The sequence below is a fragment of the Bufo bufo genome, chromosome 8, assembly GCF_905171765.1.
Source record: "Bufo bufo chromosome 8, aBufBuf1.1, whole genome shotgun sequence".
Classification (NCBI taxonomy): domain Eukaryota; kingdom Metazoa; phylum Chordata; class Amphibia; order Anura; family Bufonidae; genus Bufo; species Bufo bufo.
In genome coordinates this window covers 19,065,024-19,087,791 of record NC_053396.1, presented here as the reverse complement: position 1 = coordinate 19,087,791, position 22,768 = coordinate 19,065,024, and the positions used below count along the sequence as shown (strand labels likewise).

The 22,768-nt window shown below is 50.7% G+C and overlaps 1 protein-coding gene across 2 annotated transcripts in view; it reads left to right on the top strand.

Annotated features, from left to right (window-relative positions):
- The window catches only part of NUP188 (nucleoporin 188), a 42,500-nt gene extending 20,060 nt beyond the window's left edge, over positions 1–22,440 (top strand). For both annotated transcript variants that reach the window (XM_040405635.1, XM_040405634.1), the window contains 19 exons: positions 739–942; positions 1,945–2,114; positions 2,194–2,263; positions 2,341–2,408; positions 3,201–3,393; positions 13,477–13,554; positions 13,669–13,754; positions 14,795–14,940; positions 15,572–15,753; positions 15,890–16,090; positions 16,420–16,512; positions 18,032–18,196; positions 18,263–18,400; positions 18,484–18,558; positions 18,641–18,844; positions 18,921–19,052; positions 21,327–21,400; positions 21,681–21,810; positions 21,898–22,440. In XM_040405635.1, the coding sequence (XP_040261569.1) occupies positions 739–942; positions 1,945–2,114; positions 2,194–2,263; positions 2,341–2,408; positions 3,201–3,393; positions 13,477–13,554; positions 13,669–13,754; positions 14,795–14,940; positions 15,572–15,753; positions 15,890–16,090; positions 16,420–16,512; positions 18,032–18,196; positions 18,263–18,400; positions 18,484–18,558; positions 18,641–18,844; positions 18,921–19,052; positions 21,327–21,400; positions 21,681–21,810; positions 21,898–22,074 (2,586 nt within the window). In that variant the 3' untranslated portion in view covers positions 22,075–22,440. The remainder of the gene's footprint in view (positions 1–738; positions 943–1,944; positions 2,115–2,193; positions 2,264–2,340; positions 2,409–3,200; positions 3,394–13,476; positions 13,555–13,668; positions 13,755–14,794; positions 14,941–15,571; positions 15,754–15,889; positions 16,091–16,419; positions 16,513–18,031; positions 18,197–18,262; positions 18,401–18,483; positions 18,559–18,640; positions 18,845–18,920; positions 19,053–21,326; positions 21,401–21,680; positions 21,811–21,897) is intronic.
- The last annotated feature ends 328 nt before the right edge of the window (positions 22,441–22,768 follow it).

Below are 22,768 nucleotides of genomic sequence, written 5' to 3'. Positions count from 1 at the left end.
TGCTCTGCTACACTGCGATACTTGGGAGTGAGATGTGCAGACGTTCCCTTAGGCCCCTTTCAGATGAGCGAGTGTCACGCTCCAGACTCGTAGCGTGTGAGTATGCAACAGCCCCCGTCCTGAACTCCCAGAATGGGGTGGATTGGGAAGGTCCCACTGCCAAACCTACCTTCCCCAGTCCAAAAAATCCAGCCCATGAATTACTAAAGAAAATGGCTTCAGCAACTATGTTTGCTGAAGCCAGCAGCATCCTGGATCTTACTCACCTCACCCAGTTGAGGAACCTGGGTGAGATATACACCCCTTCCAGAACTTTATTATTATACATGATTTAAAAATATCAGAGAACCTTTTTCACAGAACTACCCGGTCACTTACCACCTGACTACAGCTTTATGACAGCACGGCGGCTCAGTGGTTAGCACTGGTGCCTTGCAGCGCTGGGTTCAAATCTGACCAAGGACAACATCTGCATGGAGTTTGTATGTTCTCCCCGTGTTTGTCTGGATTTCCCCCGGGTAGTCCAGTTTCCTCCCACACTCGAACGACATACTGATAGGGAACTTAGATTGTGATGCTTATGTCTGGAATATATAAATTACTTCATGGGGTCAGTCCACACAGAGAAATGCTATGGCTTCATCAAAGGGCCTCCAGAACTGGTTTGTGACCTGCATTCAACCTCAAATTATTTTTGGGATGACTATCAGACCCACCTTAACTGATTGGTTCCTTTAGGTGGCGCCCATGTCGGTGTATGCCTGTCTGGGAAGTGACGCAGCTGCTATCCGGGATGCCTTTCTCAACCGTCTGCAGTGCAGCATAGAAGACATGCAGATAAAAGTCATGATTCTGGAGTTCCTCACGGTCGCTGTAGAGACCCAGCCAGGGCTCATTGAACTGTTCCTGAATTTGGAGGTGAAGGACACTAATGGAACAAAGGTAAGGAGTGTTTGTAGTGGAGAGCACCCCCATAATACAGCATTGGAATATGTCACAAATTCTTTACCCTCAGATTCCTTATAAATCCTTGAGGAAATGTCTTTGTATGAGATCAGCGGTGCAGAATGGCCTCAGATTTCTACAGGTTCTGGATTATGTGCATCACTGATCCATAGTGCAGTCATGTGCATGAGGCCTAAATGTTTTTCCCCTGTAGAATAGGTAAATCCAAAAAAACAAAAAGTGATGTCATATTTTATGGACACAGCAAAAGTAAAACGTAATTTTTCACGTTTATATTTTATGGCTAAAGTGCATCCCCTAAATCTGTCCTGCTTACACAGCTGAGGTTTGTTACACTGCATCAGCGTAGGTAGGTCGGAGCCATTATCCTGCATCCAACACAGGTGAAAGATTTGCTCTGCTGCTGACTTTAGCTCACAGAGCATTGCCTACACTGATACATTGCAACAAACCCAGCAGCTGCTGAGACAAGACAGCCACTCAGCCTCTGGATGTAAAACAGAAATATTTTCATCCATTAAGGGTCCATTCACACGTCCGCAAAATGGGTCCGCACCTGTTCCGCAATTTTGCGGAAGGGGTGCAGACCCATTCATTTTCAATGGGGCCGGAATGTGCTGTCCGCATTTGCGGATCCGCACTTCCGCATCCGTGCTTCCGTTTCCCCCAAAAAAATATAACATGTCCTATTAATGTCCGCAATTGCGAACAAGATTAGGCATTTTTTTTTTTATTATAGTGCCGGCGATGTGCGCTCCGCAAATTGCGGAATGAACATTGCCAGTGTCCGTGTTTTGCGGATCCACAATTTGTGGATCCGCAGAACACTTACGGACGTGTGAATGGATCCTAACAGCAACCAGAGTTCTTAAAAATGTGTCGTAGAAGGTTGCAGAATTCAGACTTGAAGACCAGACAGTCTGTAAAATGTACACCTCACTTTTACTGATGCATCTCCTCTACTGTGTGTGTATATAGGAGTATAGCCTGGGGCGGTGGAGCTGTTTGCAGGTTGTACTGGACCTAATTGACCTCCAGCAGTCTGACCGTTTTTGGTGCACGCCTCAGCTGCACCGCTCCGCCATTTCCTTTCTACATGCCTTATGGCAGGATCGCCGTGACAGTGCAATGACCGTCCTAAGAACCAAGTGAGTTATATGGTTAAGTAGCAGGGTTTGTGGTGGAAGAAGTATTCTAAAGGTCACTGAGTGTTCCATTTGTCTCTAGGCCCAATTTCTGGGAGAACCTGACAGCTCCTCTCTTTGGGACACTCGTACCCCCCTCTGAGTCTTCAGATGTGAGTGCGTTACAAGACGGTATTGTGTATAGTGATGTGACGAGCCCCAGACTAACCAATCGGCTGTTCTTTTACAGCTGAGTGTACTGGAGACCTGCGCTTTCATCATGAGAATTATCTGCCTGGAGATCTACTACGCGGTTCAGTAAGTCAGCCTGGTGCTGAGGGAAATTTAACAGTGTTTTTTCCGGGAGTAGAATATTGATGACCTGCCCTCATGATAAGTTATTGATATCTGATTGGCGGGGGTCTGACTCCTGGCACCGCCACCAATCAGCATATCAAGCCCAGCACCGTACATGATATAGCAACTGTGCTTGGTGTTGCAGTCCAGCTCCATTCACTTGAATAGGACTAAGCAGTGCATAGGCAATTTGACCAATGAACCTGGCTTCACTGGCCTAGGAATAGGTTGCGGCCTCTTAAAACAGCTGATTGGCAGGGGTGCCAGGAGTCGGACCCTCACCAGTCAGATATTGATGGCCTGTCCTGTGGATAGGCAAACAATATTGTACTCCTGAAAAAACCCTTTAAGAGTGCCGGTCAGCGCTCCTGGTATGTCTCCTTTACTACATACTTGTATTCCTCTTCAAATAACACTTCTGCAGTTTTCTCTGCATTGCGCTTTTCCTCTGTTGTTCCTACTGACTAAATTAATAGCCGGACATTACCACCCCTTGTCAATGGGGCACATCTCTACACAGTCTGATGTTGTCAGCACAGCACAGACTCAATATTGATAAGGTTAATATTAACACCCTGCTGTCAATATATTTCCAGTAGGAATATTAGTGGAAGAAAATATACTCCAGAATTATTTTTTTGGGGGGAGAAAGTATTTTCTACAGTGGAAATGTCAGGAGAGCTGCAGTACAATGACCGTTTTCCTTGCTGCCACTTCTCCTCCTCACTACCCCTGTCCCTTGTCCTTGTGCAGGGGATCGCTGGACAAGTCTCTGAAGAGCATACTGGGAAAATTCTCCAAGGAGAGACGCTTCACTTACTGGTCAAATTATATGCAGTCACTGGTGCAGCGTGTAGTGGAGACGGAAGGCGGCTGCAGTTCATTCACCGAGTACCAGAGGCTGCTGTCGGCCTGGCGCGTGCTGCTCATCATTTCCACCCATTATGTACGTACAGAGATAATGCTCCTCATTTACTAATGCTGTCTAAAAAGGAAGACGGTGTAAACTTGGACAGACTTATCACAGTTGCTGGATGATAAACCTGACACATCTTAGGCTGGCTAGTCTAAGCTTACACCACCTATTTGTTGGTTTTGTTTACTCCAAGAGATGCCCCCAAAATTTTTGGGTGCACGATGCCACAATGAGTAGCAAAAAGTGCCTGAAAGTGTCTAAAACATGGATACGGCGCAAAGCATGCACTCCATGTTCTCATGGGTTAGTCACCAAATACTATTAGATTTGTCTACTTTCTATAGGTGATTTAAAGGGGTTTTCCTATTAGGGCATATGGACATCATGTGGGGAGGAAAAAGTGTTCACGTTCCGCCTGCTTTTCCATAATGCTGGTTAATAGCTGTCTTTCTGGGCAAGTGCTGTAATTGGGCATATGGATATGTTCTGTTTTATAGGGGATGTGTTGGGAATCACACCCCCATATCTGTTCAGGGGCCCTTTGTTTCCTTTTAGCCCTTCTCTTATTAAAGTTCATCTGTCAGCAGTTTTGTACCCATGACACTGGCTGACCTGTTACATGTACTTGGCAGCTGAAGGCATCTGTGTTGGCCCCATGTTCCTATGTGCCCGCGTTGGTGGGAAATAGGATGTTTTAATATATGCAAATGAGCCTCTAGGAGCAATGGGGGCGTTGCCGTTACACCTAGAGGCTCTGCTGTCTCTGCAACAGCTGCGCTTTCTAAACTTTGACAGGACCAGGCAGTGTAAATGTCACACCTGGTCCTGTCAAAGTGCAGAAAGCGCAGCTGTTGCAGAGACAGCAGAGCCGCTAGGTGTAATGGCAACGCCCCCGTTGCTCCTAGAGGTCCATTTGCATATATTAAAACATCCTTTCTCGCCCATATTCCTTGGGGGACACAGGAAACCATGGGTATAGCTCTGCTCCCTAGGAGGCGTGACACTAAGCGAAAGCTGTAAGCCCCTCCTCCATCAGCTATACCCTTCAGCCTGGAGAAGAGACTGCCAGTTTTTGCTTAGTGTCCAAGGAGGCAAGACACCCCCTGCTTATGCAGGGTTGTTATCCTATGATTTTTATTTTTACGTATTTGTTGTTTTTAACTCGGTTTTCTTCTACCTACAGGGACAACAGAGGCGCATTAGACCCCTCTGTTTCTCCCGGGGTTGAGTTGCGCCAGTGCCGGTAATTCCGCACTGCCGCCTCCCCCACAGAAGACAAGGTGGACCAGGGCAGCCTCGCTCCCCTGCGTCCCGCCAGCTCAGGGTCGCCCGCACGCCAAGTCCCTCCCCCGGCTTCCTGCCACCGCGGTGCCAGGAGCTGAAGGGGCGACCCCCGCTGGATGGACTGAGGGCGAAGACAGCGTATGGTGAGAGTGGCTGCTCCAGCCTCCCCTTCCTCCCTCCCACCGCTGCTACCAACATGGCCACTGTTACATGGCCACTGCTACAATCCCGGACAACCCCCCCCCCCCCCCCCCCCCGCCCCCCGCCACGGAATATCGGGACGTTACCGGGCTTAGTTGGAGGGCAGTCCTAGAACGCTGCCTTACAGGGACGGCTGCAGACATGCAAGCCGTCTGCTACATCTAGGCGCGGTGGGAGCCGTTTTCCTGGCATGAACGGCGCCATGTCATGGCCGGCACTTCAACATCCTTGGGGGTTAAAATCATTTTGCCGCGCGCGCGCGGCTCTGCTTCGGCTTCAGCGCGGCAGAGGGGGGGCGGAGCTTCCTTACACATTCAGCTCCGTGCTGCTGCGCTCCGCTACTTCCGGGTTCATCTCTCTGCCGTGCGATCCTGAAGCCATTCAGCTCCGTGCTGCTGCCTCTCCTCCACAGCCTCCTCAGTCTGTTCCCCTTACAGCTGCCGCTTGTATCTCCGGGTCTGGTAGGACTGTTTAACCCCCTCCGTGCCACAGTACTGTTGCTTGGTTCTCACTTTTAAGTGCAACATCTTTCCACCATGTCAGACCCTTCTGCAGCCGCCAAGCCATGGTACCATGCCTGTACTGCTTGTAGGGAACCCTTTCCCCGGGGGCAGTCTGATCCGCACTGTACTGCATGCCGAGCTCCACCGCAGCCTCAGTCGCCCGCTGTGTCGCTCCCTGCTTCCTCTGACCCGCCTGACTGGGCTAGATCCCTGTCCCAGGCCGTGGAAAGCCTCACTCATGTCGTGGGCCGCCTAATAGACAGGCCACCTACCCCGCAGGACGCCACTCTGACTGTCGCGCCCTCCGGGTCCACTGCTTCTGCCGCTGCAGCGGGTTCACCCTCTCCTAGTGACCCCTCCCGAGCTAGGCACTCTCAGAAGCGTATTAGAGTAGAGCGAGCCTCCTCCTCGGATGCCTCCCTCTCCCCGCCACGCGTGCGCACCCAGACGAGCCTCTCCTCTCCAAAGGATTCGCTCTCTGAAGGTGAATTGGCGGCTTCAGATTTGGAAATGGACTCGGCCCTGCCGTCCAAGCTAGCCTCAGCGATGGGTCAACTCATCTCTGATATACGTGACACCTTTAAGGTGCAGGATGACCCCCCTAGCTCGGACGCAGCTAGCGTCTCCTTTATCAGACCCAGGCAGGCCTCAAAAGTCTTTCCAATCCACTCTGATTTCTCCTCCGTGGTGTCTAAGGCTTGGGCTCGCCCGGACGCCCGTTTTGTCAACCCAACGAAGCTGGACATTTGCTATCCTTTTCCAGCCGATGTCGTGGCCACCTGGTCTTCCCCACCCAAGGTGGACCCCCCTGTGGCCCGGCTGTCAAAGAACACGGCCATCCCTGTTCCCGACGGGTCCTCTCTTCAGTCAGCGGAGGACCGTCGCATGGAGACCCTGTCCAAGGGCATTTTTGCTGCCTCCGGTTCTGCCCTCAGACCGGTTTTTGCCTCTGCTTGGGCAGGGAAAGCAATCTCTGCTTGGGGTACGCAGCTGGAACAGGAGTTGGACTCGGACATCCCCATCCAGGACCTACGTTCCTTGGCCCAGCTTATTATTCGGGCCGGGAATTTTGTCTGTGAGGCCTCCCTTGATGCGGGAGCCCTTATTGCACGCTCCTCCGCCCTGGCAGTTGCCGTCAGGAGGGAGCTCTGGCTGAAGGTCTGGAAAGCGGACGCTGCCTCCAAACGTTCCTTGGCGGGGCTACCGTTTGCGGGTTCCCGCCTTTTCGGGGTCCGCTTAGACGAACTTATTTCAGAGGCCACGGGTGGTAAAAGCACCCATCTTCCTCAACCCCAAGCCAGGGGCGCCCCCCGCGGACGCCCTGGTGCGTCTCGTTTTCGGTCCTCCCGCAGGGCCTCTGGGGCTCCCACCACAGCTGCCGCTTCGGCTCCTCCCCAGGACAAGCGTAGGAAGCCGTTTTTTCGGGCGCAGCCCTCCTGGCGCAAGCCGCAGGCTGCCCGCACACCCGCAGCAAAACAGTCCTCTGCCTGAAGGCGCGCCCCCACCCACCCGGGTGGGGGGCCGGCTCCTCCTTTTCAAGGACGTCTGGATGGCTCACGTCTCCGACGCCTGGGCCCTCGAAATTGTGTCCTCCGGATACAAAATCGAATTTGCATCCTTCCCTCCGGATCGGTTCTTTCGCTCCCGCCCCACGCGAGACCCGAAAGACGCGGCTGCGTTCTCCGCGGCCGTTCAAGCCTTACTGGACAGGGGGGTGATTACCCCCGTTCCTCTAGAGGAAAGATTCCAAGGGTTCTACTCGAACCTCTTTGTAGTTCCCAAGAAGGGAGGTTCGGTGCGGCCCATTTTGGACCTCAAAAAGCTCAACCGTTTTCTCCTCCTTCGACGGTTTCGGATGGAGTCCCTCCGCTCCGCGGTGGCTTCCCTGGAGCAGGGAGATTTCATGTCTTCCATCGATATACAGGATGCCTACCTCCATGTTCCGGTAGCCCAGTGTCACCATCGCTTCCTTCGATTCGCCGTGGGGGACCTCCACTTCCAATTTGTCGCCCTTCCCTTTGGACTGGCAACAGCCCCCCGGGTGTTCACCAAGGTCCTGGCCCCGGTTTTAGCCTTACTCCGTTCCAGGGGTGTTTTTCTGCTACCGTACTTGGACGATATCCTCATCAAGGCTCCGTCCCTTTCTCAAGCGGTTGCCAGCGTGGATCTCACTCTAGAGACTCTGGCGAGGTTCGGTTGGGTCATCAACTTCCCCAAGTCCTCTCTTCCCCCCTCCAGACAACTCGTCTTCCTGGGAATGCTTTTAGACACGGGAGCGGCGGAGGTACGTCTTCCCTCGGAAAAACGTCTGATCCTCCGTGGGGCGGTTCGGGGTCTCCTTCTCCACCGTCGACCGTCCTTCCGCTTCTGCATGCGGGTATTGGGGCAGATGGTTGCCTGCTTCGAGGCGATCCCATTTGCACAGTTTCACCCCCGCCCTCTCCAACGGGCGATCCTCTCCTCCTGGGACAAATCGCCGCAGTCTCTGGATCATCCCTTCCATCTTTCGCCTCCGGTGCGGTCATCTCTCCGCTGGTGGTTACAGTCCCCTCTTCTGGGCAGGTCCTTTCTGCCACTCAACTGGTTGGTGGTTACAACCGATGCCAGTCTCTCGGGCTGGGGAGGCGTGTTTCCTCCCCGATCCGTCCAGGGCATTTGGTCTCCATCGGAGTCCAAACTCTCGATCAATGTCCTGGAACTGAGAGCGGCCCTTCTGTCTCTACGACACTGGACTCATCTGCTGAAGGGTCATCCAGTTCGTGTACAATCAGACAACGCCACGGCCGTGGCGTACATAAACCACCAGGGGGGCACTCGCAGCGCTGCAGCGATGCGGGAGGTCACCAGCATTCTCCGTTGGGCGGAAGCCCACGTCCCGGCCCTATCTGCAATTTTTATTCCAGGGGTGGACAATTGGGCGGCGGACTTCCTCAGTCGCACCACCGTCGACCCCGGCGAGTGGTCTCTTCACCCGGAGGTATTCGAGGCCATTTGCCTTCGTTGGGGCATTCCGGACGTGGACCTCATGGCCTCAAAATTCAATCACAAGGTCCCCGCCTATCTGTCCAGGGCCAGGGATCCGGGAGCTTGCGGAGCCGACGCCCTCGTTCTTCCTTGGCGAGGCTTCGCGCGCCCATACATATTCCCTCCCATCCCTCTCCTGCCCAAGGTCCTTCGGAAGATCGCGGCGGAAGGCGTCTCGGTGATTCTGGTCGCTCCGGACTGGCCCCGCCGGTCTTGGTATGCCGACCTCATGCTGCTCCTGGCAGACGCGCCCTGGCCACTGCCCGCCAGGGAAGATCTTCTCTCTCAGGGACCGATCTTCCACCCGCGTTTAGGGTCCCTACGTTTGACGGCGTGGTTGTTGAGACCACCGTCCTGACACGTAGGGGCTTTTCTGCGGACGTCGTCCGCACCATGATCCGCGCCCGTAAGCCGTCCTCTTCTAGGATCTATTATAGGACCTGGAGGACTTTTTTGGGGTTCTGTGCCGATCTGGGGATTCCTCCGCTCCGCTTTTCTCTCCCCACCGTTTTGTCCTTCCTGCAGAGCGGACTGGCCCAAGGTCTAGGCCTTAGTTCTTTGAAGGGTCAGGTATCTGCGCTGTCCATTTTGTTTCAGCGCCCACTGGCCCCCCTTGGTCCTGTCAAGACCTTCCTTCAGGGCGTGGCTCACGCGGTTCCCCCGTATCACCCTCCGGTACCGCCCTGGGACCTGAACCTGGTTCTCTCAGCGCTCCAGGCTTCTCCTTTCGAGCCTCTGCGGACGGTTTCCTTGCGACTTCTGTCCTGCAAGGTTATTTTCCTTGTAGCCATCACCTCTCTTCGGAGGGTGTCGAATTGGCTGCACTCTCCTGTCTGGATAACCTTTCCTAGTGTTCCACCAGGACAAGGTGGTTCTTCAGTCCGTCCCTTCCTTCCTTCCTAAGGTGGTCTCCGCCTCTTCATCTGAACGAGGACATCGTTCTCCCCTCTTTGTGTCCTTCCCCTTCCCATCCGCAAGGGAGAGGAAGCTTCATCGCCTGGACGTTGTCAGGGCGCTCAAGATTTACCTGGAAGTAACCAGCTCTTTCAGGCATACTGACTCGCTCTTTGTGGTCCCGGAAGGGTCGCGCAGAGGGATGGCGGCATCCAAAGTTGCTATCGCTCGTTTTGTCAAGATGGCTGTTACTGAGGCTTATCTCGCCAAGGGCAGGGTTCCTCCCCTTGGTGTTACCGCTCACTCCACTAGAGCTGGTCGGGGCTTCCTGGGCTCAGAGAAATCGGGCTTCTTCGGAGCAGATTGCAAGGCGGCCACTTGGTCCTCCTTGCACACCTTCACCAAGTTCTACAGGGTGCATACTCATGCGTCGGCTGACGCTGCTGTAGGCCGTCTGGTGTTGCAGGCGGAGTTGATTGTTGCCTCTGGTGTTGGTTGAGTTGTTCTGGTCCCTCCCTTCTGGGACTGCTCTGGAACGTCCCATGGTTTCCTGTGTCCCCCAAGGAATATGGGCGAGAAAAGGAGACTTTTGTATTCTTACCAGTAAAGTCTCTTTCTCGTCTCTTCCTTGGGGGACACAGCACCCCGCCCTTCATTGGGTTACAGTTGTGGTTCCGGCTTGGTTGCCCCCGTTGGGGCTCGACAGTTCTTTTTCCCGGTTGGTGGTTATCTTTCACTACTTGGACACGCAACTGGCAGTCTCTTCTCCAGGCTGAAGGGTATAGCTGATGGAGGAGGGGCTTACAGCTTTCGCTAGTGTCACGCCTCCTAGGGAGCAGAGCTATACCCATGGTTTCCTGTGTCCCCCAAGGAAGAGCGAGAAAGAGACTTTACTGGTAAGTAATACAAAAGTCTCCTTTTCTCGCCCATATTCCTTGGGGGACACAGGAAACCATGGGTATAGCTCTGCTCCCTAGGAGGCGTGACACTAAGTGAAAGCTGTAAGCCCCTCCTCCATCAGCTATACCCTTCAGCCTGGAAAGAGACTGCCAGTTTTGCTTCAAGTGTCCAAGGAGGCAAGACACCCCCTGCTTATGCAGGGTTGTTTTCCTATGATTTTTTATTTTTACGTTATTGTTGTTTTTTAATTCGGTTTTTTTTCTAACCTACAGGGACAACAGAGGCGCATTAGACCCTCTGTTTCTCCGGGTTGAGTTGCGCCAGTGCCGGTAATTCCGCACTGCGCCTCCCCCACAGAAGACCAAGGGTGGACCAGGGCAGCCTCGCTCCCCTGCGTCCCGCCAGCTCAGGGTCGCCCGCACGCCAAGTCCCTCCCCCGGCTTCCTGCCATGCGGTGCCAGGAGCTGAAGGGGCGACCCCCGCTGGATGGACTGAGGGCGAAGACAGCGTATGGTGAGAGTGGCTGCTCCATCTCCCCTTTCCTCCCTCCCACCGCTGCTACCAACATGGCCACTGCTACATTGTCCAAGGGGACCTCCACTTCACCGCCCAACCCCGGCCCGCTTTCCGCTTCTGCATGCGGGTATTGGGGCAGATGGTTGCCTGCTTCGAGGCGATCCCATTTGCGCAGTTTCACTCCCGCCCTCTCCAACGGGCGATCCTCTCCTCCTGGGACAAATCACCGCAGTCTCTGGATCATCCCTTCCATCTTTCGCCTCCGGTGCAGTCATCTCTCCGCTGGTGGTTACAGTCCCCTCTTCTGGGCAGGTCCTTTCTGCCACTCAACTGGTTGGTGGTTACAACCGATGCCAGTCTCTCGGGCTGGGGAGGCGTGTTTCCTCCCCGATCCGTCCAGGGCATTTGGTCTCCATCGGAGTCCAAACTCTCGATCAATGTCCTGGAACTGAGAGCGGCCCTTCTGTCTCTACGACACTGGACTCATCTGCTGAAGGGTCATCCAGTTCGTGTACAATCAGACAACGCCACGGCTGTGGCGTACATAAACCACCAGGGGGGCACTCGCAGCGCTGCTGCGATGCGGGAGGTCTCCAGCATTCTCCGTTGGGCGGAAGCCCACGTCCCGGCCCTATCTGCAATTTTTATTCCAGGGGTGGACAATTGGGCGGCGGACTTCCTCAGTCGCACCACCGTCGACCCCGGCGAGTGGTCTCTTCACCCGGAGGTATTCGAGGCCATTTGCCTTCGTTGGGGCATACCGGACGTGGACCTCATGGCCTCAAAATTCAATCACAAGGTCCCCGCCTATCTGTCCAGGGCCAGGGATCCGGGAGCTTGCGGAGCCGACGCCCTCGTTCTTCCTTGGCGAGGCTTCGCGCGCCCATACATATTCCCTCCCATCCCTCTCCTGCCCAAGGTCCTTCGGAAGATCGCGGCGGAAGGCGTCTCGGTGATTCTGGTCGCTCCGGACTGGCCCCGCCGGTCTTGGTATGCCGACCTCATGCTGCTCCTGGCAGACGCGCCCTGGCCGCTGCCCGCCAGGGAAGATCTTCTCTCTCAGGGACCGATCTTCCACCCGCGTTTAGGGTCCCTACGTTTGACGGCGTGGTTGTTGAGACCACCGTCCTGACACGTAGGGGTTTTTCTGCGGACGTCGTCCGCACCATGATCCGCGCCCGTAAGCCGTCCTCTTCTAGGATCTATTATAGGACCTGGAGGACCTTTTTGGGGTTCTGTGCCGATCTGGGGATTCCTCCGCTCCGCTTTTCTCTCCCCACCGTTTTGTCCTTCCTGCAGAGCGGACTGGCCCAAGGTCTAGGCCTTAGTTCTTTGAAGGGTCAGGTATCTGCGCTGTCCATTTTGTTTCAGCGCCCACTGGCCCCCCTTGGTCCTGTCAAGACCTTCCTTCAGGGCGTGGCTCACGCGGTTCCCCCGTATCACCCTCCGGTACCGCCCTGGGACCTGAACCTGGTTCTCTCAGCGCTCCAGGCTTCTCCTTTCGAGCCTCTGCGGACGGTTTCCTTGCGACTTCTGTCCTGCAAGGTTATTTTCCTTGTAGCCATCACCTCTCTTCGGAGGGTGTCCGAATTGGCTGCACTCTCCTGTCTGGAACCTTTCCTAGTGTTCCACCAGGACAAGGTGGTTCTTCGTCCGGTCCCTTCCTTCCTTCCTAAGGTGGTCTCCGCCTTTCATCTGAACGAGGACATCGTTCTCCCCTCTTTGTGTCCTTCCCCTTCCCATCCGCGGGAGAGGAAGCTTCATCGCCTGGACGTTGTCAGGGCGCTCAAGATTTACCTGGAAGTAACCAGCTCTTTCAGGCATACTGACTCGCTCTTTGTGGTCCCGGAAGGGTCGCGCAGAGGGATGGCGGCATCCAAAGTTGCTATCGCCCGTTTTGTCAAGATGGCTGTTACTGAGGCTTATCTCGCCAAGGGCAGGGTTCCTCCCCTTGGTGTTACCGCTCACTCCACTAGAGCGGTCGGGGCTTCCTGGGCTCAGAGAAATCGGGCTTCTTCGGAGCAGATTTGCAAGGCGGCCACTTGGTCCTCCTTGCACACCTTCACCAAGTTCTACAGGGTGCATACTCATGCGTCGGCTGACGCTGCTTTAGGCCGTCTGGTGTTGCAGGCGGCAGTTGATTGATGCCTCTGGTGTTGGTCTAGTTTGTTCTGGTCCCTCCCTTCTGGGACTGCTCTGGAACGTCCCATGGTTTCCTGTGTCCCCCAAGGAATATGGGCGAGAAAAGGAGACTTTTGTATTACTTACCAGTAAAGTCTCTTTCTCGCTCTTCCTTGGGGGACACAGCACCCGCCCTTCATTGGGTTACAGTTGTGGTTCCGGCTTGGTTGCCCCCGTTGGGGCTCGGCAGTTCTTTTTCCGGTTGGTGGTTATCTTTCACTACTTGGACACGCAACTGGCAGTCTCTTCTCCAGGCTGAAGGGTATAGCTGATGGAGGAGGGGCTTACAGCTTTCGCTTAGTGTCACGCCTCCTAGGGAGCAGAGCTATACCCATGGTTTCCTGTGTCCCCCAAGGAAGAGCGAGAAAGAGACTTTACTGGTAAGTAATACAAAAGTCTCCTTATTTCCCAGCGATGCGGGCACATAGGAACATAGGGCCAAGACAGATGCCTTCAGCTGCCAAGTGCACATGTAACAGGTCAGCCAGTGTCATAGGTACAAAACTGCTGACAGATGCCCTTCAATCTTTTATGTTGTGATAGCACTACCGTGCATATTTTATGCTGTGACTTTTACCTTTGCTGATTTTGTGATTGCTTCCCATGACAGGCAGATGTGATGCACTTGACAGACATGAAAGTAAAGCAGGCGCTCTTCCAGGACATCTTGTCAGGAACAGAAATCTTGGTAACTATCTTGCTGCCACCTTGTCGTACAGGACATTGTGGGCTGAGACTGGTTACATTCTCAGCAGTCAGTATGTGGCATTGATCTGACTGTAAATAACACAAATCTCTGTAGTTCCAGGTCCCCAGCTCGGCGCCTTGTCTGCAGCTCGGCTTCATGCACTGCACGTTGATGATGATTTTACTGCGACGCTGGAAGAAGTAAGTCTGCCCTCAGAGTTCTGATTTCTAATATCCAGAGTTAGGCTACATTCACATCTGCAGCGGACTGTTCACGCTGGAATAAATACAGGGTGGCAGCTCATGTGTGGTGCACCCTCCAGGACTTTGCGGGCACCGTTCTAAGCATAAGTGTGGGTCCCAGAGGTATGCCCCCAATGTCTAAGATGGGACAACCCCTTTAAAGGGGTCCTTTGGGATTTACATATTGATGACCTATCCTAAGCATAGGTCATCAATATGAGATAGGTGGGGTCTGACTCCCGGGACCTCTGAGTGCTTATGCCTCTTCCTGGGCCATGTGATGCCACGTTCATTGGTCTCATGGTCTAGGGGAAGCTCACTCCCATTCAAGTGACTGGGGCTGAGCCGCAATACCAAGCTCAGCCGCCATACAATGTACGGCGCGGTGTTTGGTGAGCTGCGAGGAGGCCATGGCATTGCGATCTCCTCAAAACCAGTTGATCGGCAGGGGTGCCAGGAGTTGGATCTCTGCCAATCTCATATTGATGACCTTTCCTGAGGGTAGGCCATCAATATCAAATATTAATCCCTCCACTATCCTATTGAGTGCATCTTATAGTGCAAAAAAAATGTCATCTAATTGCCCCTTTAAAACCTTGAGGGGGCACAGTTGCATCTAGTAGCTTAAAGGGGTTTTCCAGGACTTTAATACTGATGAAGGATCAGGCAGTTAGATTTCAACATGACCAGTTCCTTCTGCCAGAGGTCACTGACAATGGAGTATTCAACCGGTTGAGAACACATGCACATTCGAAGGAGCAAAGGCTGCATATGTATGGGGATTTTATCTGACCGCTTTCCTAGATGTGTGGCCAGCTTTACATTTAGTGGGGCAGTATACCGCTATCCTGATGCATAAGGAACACCACCTCCTTGTCACGTGTCAGAAGTTTCACATTTCCTAGTATTATTTCATCTGTTTTGGAGATTCCCAGTATCTGAATAGCAGCGTCTCTGTCGTGATTTTAGAGTTTGACAGGATTTTGTGTTGCTGACAGTGAGCTCCATTCACCTGAGGACATTCTCAAATCTCTGGCGAGAATCCTAGAGGGCGTCCTGCAGGCTGAGAAACAGCAGATGGAGAAGGCGAAAGCCCGAATCTTCTCAGCCCTGATCTGTGTGTTAGAAATGAAACCGATGAAAGGTAAGAAAACTGCGAAATGGACTGTAAAGAGGTTTGCCCTAGAAATGATGATGTACTTTTTGTATTACTTTTGAAAACGAATAAAAATAATCTAAATCAAAAAAATAAATGATGATGTATCGCTAGGATTTGCCATTATTGGCGGGGTTCCTCCGAATGCAGTACTTCAAATGGGTGTTGTTCTCCTAAACCTTACAACATTGGGACTCTAATTCCCCATAGAAGCCAAAAGAACAGTGTCCTCGAGCTGCACGTGGCCTCTTCATCTGTGGGTTACAGAAAGCCGGGCACAGCTTGTAGCCATCTGTGTTAAGGATGGGGTTACCCTTTAAACTCTGCTCCTCGCTGGGTGACTGAAAGTGGATCTGTCAGGTTTCCTTTTGTCCATATACAAGGGCTGCATAGAATACAACATGTCAACCCTCACTTCAAGCTAATGGGGCTGAGCTGCAGTACCAGACACGGCCCACAGAGCAGTGGGGCGCTGTTTTGGGAGTAGGTTTGCTTCCGCTCTTTTAAACTTTGCAGTTTGGATTAAGAGAATTTTAAAATGTGTGTGTGTGTGTGTGTGTGTGTGTGTGTGTGTGTGTGTGTGTGTATATATATATTTTTTTTTTAACAATCCGTGCAGCCAGCAATATTCCTCAGTACCAGCAGCTGGTCCTCAGTGTGTGCGAGAATCTGCAGGATGAGGTGATGTCGCTCATAGACGAAACACGTCATGGACTGACAACTGGAGATGGTGCAGAGGACAAGGACAGCATGGACACTGATGACATGCCCAGAACGAGGCACAAAGACCAACGTGATACGGTGAGAGGCGAACATGTGTGAAAACTAGTGCAGAGGTGTCGCCCATAGAGACTCCAGTGCCAGCGCATTGCTCCTAGAATTGCCCTATTCTGGTCATATTGTGGTTAACAGTCTCTAAATTTTGCCTTTTGTGAAGGTTTGCGTGCTGGCTTTACACTTGGCAAAAGAGCTGTGCCAGGCCGACGAAGATGGCGACCAGTGGATACAAGTCATCAGGCAGCTACCCGTCCTACCCTTGCTTTTCAGCGCCCTGGAGATCAGCCTCAGGGGCAAGCAGAACCTCCATTTCTGTGAAGCATCTTTCCACCTGTTGTTCACTTTGGCCAAAACACATCAGGTAAGTTAGTTTTGGCCCATCACTGAATCGTTACTGGGCACAGACTGGCATCTTGCCCTCTTTTGCTGTGTAACCTTCTCTGCTATGACTGGCAGGCGCTGAAAGTTCTGCTTGATATGTACCCAGTGTTTTGTATGTAATTTATAAGCTTTCTTCCTCCTACATGACTGTGTGCATGCCGCCATTATGTGGCCTGGAGGAGTTCTAGCCATGTGAATGCAGCATAGCCATTCACTAGGCCTGAGGCATATAAGACAGCAGCATTAGAGTCAAGCGGAACAGATACAATACTCAATTATGGCTGACATATCTTTTGTTTTTATCTGCAGGGTGCTGCAGCCATAGCAGGTGCTGGCATCACTCAGAGTATGTGCCTGCCTCTGCTGAGTGTCTACCAGCTGAGCACCAATGGTGCGAGCACGGTAAGGGATGCATGTTTCTGCCAATGATGTAATGCCGTAACACACTGTAATTACCTTGCACTATCGTTTAGTTATCTTTCCCATTGCTCTTCCTTTATTACCCCTTAGGGTCCATTCACACGTCCGCAATTTCGTTTCGCATTTTACGAAACGGAATTGCGGACCCATTCATTTCTATCGATCCGCAATTCCGTTCCCGAAAAAAATAGAACATGTCCTATTCTTGTCCGCAATTGCGGACAAGATTAGGCATTTTCTATTAAGTGTCGGCTATGTCCGTGTTTTGTGGATTCCCTGTCTTTTTTTATCTCTTTTTATGCATTTTTTTATTTTTTTTTGTAGCGGTGAAGTGACAAAAAAAAGTGAACCTGCGATCTTGATATTTTTTTTTTTCTGTTACAGCGTTCACCGTGGGGGATGATTAAGTTTATAATTTAATAGTTTTGATGTTTTTTTATTATTATTATTTATTTATGGTTTATTTTTATTATGGGGAACAGAGAGTGATTTAGAATTTTTACTTTTCCTCTCTCCCACTTATATTAAGTCCCCTTAGGGGCCTTGACCATGTGATTGTTTGATCGCTTGTCCCATAGACCAGTGTTTCCCAACCAGTGTGCCTCCAGCTGTTGCAAAACTACAACTCCCAGCATGCCCGCACAGCCAAAGGCTGTCCGGGCATGCTGGGAGTTGTAGTTTTGCAACAGCTGGAGGCACACTGGTTGGGAAACACTGCCATAGACTGCATTGAATTACCATTGCAACCTTTGGGACATTCAATACTTTCCTATGCATAGGAACTATCACTGTGGTAGCCTCAGATCCTTCAGAGGGACCGAGGAAACCACAGGGAAGGAACAGCTCCCCTGATTGCCGTGTGGTCGCCGGAAGCACAGCGCTCTCAGGGAAAACAGCTTCACGGCATCCGAGGGGTTAAATGTCTGCTATCAGCGTTATCGCCGATCGCAGACATTAGTCCCAAGTGTCTGCTGTGTGAAACAGCAGAAACCTGGTGGCCATTTTTTAAGTGCAGGCATCTGATGTCTTGAAGGGGCTTAAAGGGAACCTGTCACCTGGATTTTGTGTATAGAGCTAAGGACATGGGTTGCTAGATGGCGCTAGCACATCCGCAATACCCAGTCCCCATAGCTCTGTGTGCTTTTATTGTGTAAAAAAACTGATTTGATACATATGCAAATTAACCTGAGATGAGTCCTGTATGTGAGATGAGTCAGGGTCAGGACTCATCTCAGGTTAATTTGCATATGTATCAAATCAGTTTTTTTACACAATAAAAGCACACAGAGCTATGGGGACTGGGTATTGCGGATGTGCTAGCGGCCATCTAGCAACCCATGTCCTCAGCTCTATACACAAAATCCCGGTGACAGGTTCCCTTTAATGAAGCACTTATTGTATCCCCTGGGACATGCCAGAAGTATGGGAACACTCCTTTGAGCAAATCACTGTATTTTAGCTTTGATAGAAAAAGTGATTTGTTTTAATGTACCCACCTTAGGTCCAGCCGCCACTGTCCTCCCGCAAAGCTGTTGACGCTCCTTCTTGGCCGGGCGTCTACCGACTGACTGTATCTCTTATGGAAAGGCTGCTAAAGACACTTAGATACAACTTCCTTACAGACGCCTTAGACTTTGTAGGTGTCCACCAGGAGAGGATATTACAGGTAAGATCGGTCACTGTTGTGTGTACGTGTAGATGACGGTGTAGTGACTGCTGTCTGCTCCCCCAGTGCCTGAGCGCAGTACGCACCGTGCAGAGTTTATCCTGCCTGGAAGAGGCAGATCACACAGTCGGCTTCTTGCTGCAACTCTCCAACTTCACCAAAGAATGGCATTTCCATCTTCCGCAGTTAATGAAGGACATTCAGGTAAGAAATGGAACGTCATGACCAGCATCACTTCATACAGAAGCTGGATTTCTAGTAACTTACCCTCCTGTCTCTTCACACAGGTCAGTTTATGTTACTTGTGCCAATCCTGCACCTCTCTGCTGTACAGCCGTAAGATGCTGCAACATTACTTACAGGTGAGGGCCATCATAACTTCGCCCACTAATCTTCTTGAAGGTGTATTCATATTGGTAATCATCTTTCTGGAACATTCTTCAGATAAAAAGTGGAGAAGCTGTGACACAGGGTTCAACCTCTCGTGGTCAGCGCACTCCCCAAACCCCATCCAAGCAGTCGAAGCCAGAAAGTGAGGCCCTGGAGCTGAAAGCTCTGCGCTCTGTCCAACGCAGTCTACTAAAGATCCTCAGCAAGACGCTAGCTGCCTTGAGGGCCTTCACACCAGATCTCTGTCAGATACTTCAGGTTTGTAGCTGAACTTGCACAAAGTGAGCATCATGGTTGGCCACATGGGAATTCACGCAGTCTTTGTCCTTCTCAGCCTCTGGACCTGGCACAGTATGATCTGCTGTTGGCCCTGAACTTCAGCACGCCAGCATTTGATGCAGACGTTGTACCATCATTTGGCACTTTCCTGGCGACTGTAAATGTGATGCTCAACATGCTTGGAGAGGTGAGAGTCCGAATATTACCCACAGTCTAAGTACCAAGGTTTCCTGGGTGCTTTATATTTGCCTACAAGCTTAAAGTCTATGGACACCTTTGGGGGCAATTTTTTTTTTTTATGATTGCATTTTTATTCTTTTTGGCTTAAAAATCATTTTTTCAATTGGTCTTTATTAAAAGATATTCAGCAGCTTTGTCATAAAGGGTTAACCTCTGCCTAGCTGTGAGAATCCTTCTTTCCCTTTGCCATCTAATAACAATTATCTCTAAATTACTAATGGCTCGAAACACTTATTTAAACTACATTCGTATCAGTAAGATAAGAATGAGAGTTTATAAGTAGAGTTGAGACAACCCGAACCCGCACTTTTTCACTGAAGCCCGGTGTTCGGGTGATTTTAATATTTTCCGTTATAATGGAAAATAATAGCATTCTTAAAACAGAATGCTAAATAAAATGTCTATTGAGGGGTTAAAAAACAAAAAAAAAATCACCTCATCCACTTGATTGCGCAGCCGGTATCATCTTTCCTTCGGGACCTGCAAAAGGACCTGCGGTGATGTCACCGCAGGTCCAGCTGAATGTAGATAGAAGGTCCTTCTATCTTCATTCAGCAGGACCTGCGGTGACGTCACCGCAGGTCCCGAAGAAAAGAGGATAATGGCTGCGCGATCAAGTGGATAAAGTAAGGTGTTTTTTTTTTTTTTTTTAACCCCTCAATAGACATTTTATTTAGTATTCTGTATTAAGAATGCTATTTTCCGTTATAACGGAAAATAATAAAGTGAAGTTCGGGTCTCCATTGACTTAAATGGGGCCCGGGTTCGGGGTGAAGTTCCACGGGTTCGCTCAACCCTATTTATAAGGTCAGATAAAAGGAGCCTTCCGCTGAGCTGCCTGAGGGAAAACATGAAAAACATAGAGCCTGCTTCTAGAGAATCTCAAGGCTGTACAGAGAAAGGGGCTCAAATTTATTTGAATAAAGACCAATTGAAAAAAGGATTTTTACCTCCAAATGTGTACAATGCAATAATTAAAAACAATTGCCCCTAAGGTGTACATAGCCTTTAAAGCGAACCTGTCTGGTGATTTCTGCTGTGGTATCTATCATCTCTGACATATAGGTTTTATGATTTGCTGCAGGATTTTAGGATAAAAAGCAACGTAAAACCTGGCAAGACTGCTAGGAGAGACAGTGTGTCCTAATTATCCCGCCCATACACATTGACGGCTCTCTCTGTATGTGTGCGCAAAGAAGGCTGTCGATCACTTTGTGTAGGCGGAGTGAGAAGGACTCTCATCGTTTCTTCTAAGGCTGGTTTCACACGAGCGAGTTGCACGCTGTGGACTTGCAGCGTGAGTATCGGACAGCTCCCAACCTGAACTTCCAGCACTGCCGGGGTCGCATAGCATTATATTGATTTGTGATGTGATTATGTAACCCTTACAGTTCTGGAATGTATTGTATAACACTGACCTAATGCTGTCAGTGTTATCCAATACATTCCAGACCTCTAAGGGTTACATAGCATCATAAATCAATATAATGCTATGCGACCCCGGCAGTGCTGGAACTTCAGGACGGGAGCTGTTTAATACTCGCGCAGCGGGTCCAGAGTGTGCAACTCGCTCGTGTGAAACCAGCCTAGGAGTCCTGTCAGGATCGACTCTGCTTTTTTTACCCAGAAATTCTGCAGTAAATAATATACACTTTTATATATCGCACACTCCGCTTCCTCTTCACATCCTGCTCTCAGATAGGGAGCGGAAATCACTTTAAGAAAGCTTGACATGTCAGATGTTTTAATTGCTGGGGTCTGGATGCTGATACCCCAGACAATTGCTAAAACAAAGGGCCTCCTTCCCTGCTGTGTGCCATGCGTGGTCGGTACTGGCCATCTCTGACCTGTTTCTCATTGCCACTTGTAGCATCCAGATGGGTTATTCCAGGATTTGTGTTATGGAGGACCTATCCTGAGGGTAGGTCATCAATATCTGATCATGAGGGGTCTTAAACTCAGCTGTTCCATCCCTTTTGTAGTGGACGGAGCTGGTCACTGCAGTGCTGCTCTCATTAACCTGCTCCGTCCACAATGGACAGGGCTGAGTAGTTCCCAAAATTGGAGCCACTACAGAATGGCTGATCGGGGAAGGAAGGAAGTGCGGGGTGTTGGACTCCAGTGATCAGATGTTGATGGCCTGTCATGAGGATAGGCCATCTATAAATAAAGCCTCCACTTCAATTCTGAGACTGACTGTTTTATCTTCTTTATATGACAGATGGATAAGAAGAAAGATCCACCATTTCCATCTGCAGCTCCTGCAAGTCCTTCAGAGGAAAACAAGAACCTCAGGTAAGTGAAACGAAAAGTATATGCACTCTGTCCAGACCCCGTGGGGGAGTTTTATCAGAACCGAAAAGTGGAGGAGTTGCTATTGTAATCTCCCCATTGATCATCATTTCTGAGTTCTACTAAATGCACAACCCCCTGGACCCTAGAGCTGGGAGACTGGAGACCTGGGTTCTTGGATGGACCCCTATCCAGATAGAAGGGGAGGCTGAAAAGCTACAAACCTATAACTCAGTGGCACAGGAAAACCCAGTTTAGTATCTCTGTAATCTTTGCTTCACAGGCCGCTGCTGCTGTTCATCATTGAGAACTGCTTTTACCTGTCCATCTCCCAAGCTGTACGCTACCTGCGGGACCCGGCTGTGCACCCCCGGGACAAGCAGCGCATGAAGCAGGAGCTTGGCTCTGAACTGGTATGAAGCCCGACCTATGCCGACTTTTGGTGTACACACACATATAATACTGCCAGATAACAATCTGCTTCTTGTATCTTCCTTCAGAGCACCCTTCTCTCCAGTCTGAATCGTTACACTCGGCGAGGGGTCCCGTCTTCTCCTGCTGTGGGTGTCCTGCCCTCGCCTCAACTGAAAGCAGGCTTTTCTGGCAAGGCAGCCCCCGAGGCACAGGAACCCATCATCCAGCTGGTGCAAGCCTTTATAAGGCACGTACAAAGATAGGATTACTCAGAACTTTACGACAAGGTGGCGACTTGGTGTGTACATAAAAGCCACTATCGGCGGCCATAATGAACATTCTTAAAGGTACACTGCGTCAATGAAGAAACTGTATAAATACCAGCCATTGCCAGTAACGATGGAGGAACCGAGGGATCCTGGTAAGAACAAGGCCAGTCATGCTGCTACATCTACATCCATGTTACTTAGCCCCCGGTTGCTGCCGCCGTGACTCCGTTAACACGCATGCAGCTTGATTCCAATTGCCTGTGTGTTCCACGTTTCCTTTTTTGTACTGTTACTTTATTATTTCCGCCTTGTATTTTTCTGACATTTGTATTTATACCGAGAGTAAAAGCCATTTCCAGACCCGTGTGAACAGACCAGTCGTGTCCACCACCGTGCAGGAATGATCGAATTTATTAATATCTAATCAAACACATACAGGAAAATGCAGACAAGCAATAAATAACACTCAGGAATGAAATCAATGAAGCCGGATGATGGGCGCAGTTGTTAGAAAACAGGAAGCGGTCCGAGTGTACATTAGAAATAATTATCTTTAAGTAAAGCATGCAGATCCCGAGTCTCCTGAGAGCAACATATCTTTTTTTATATATATATATATGAAAAGCCGCAATGTCGTATAATGTATAAATAGGCTACAAATCTTACATTCATAGAAGATTATCTAAAC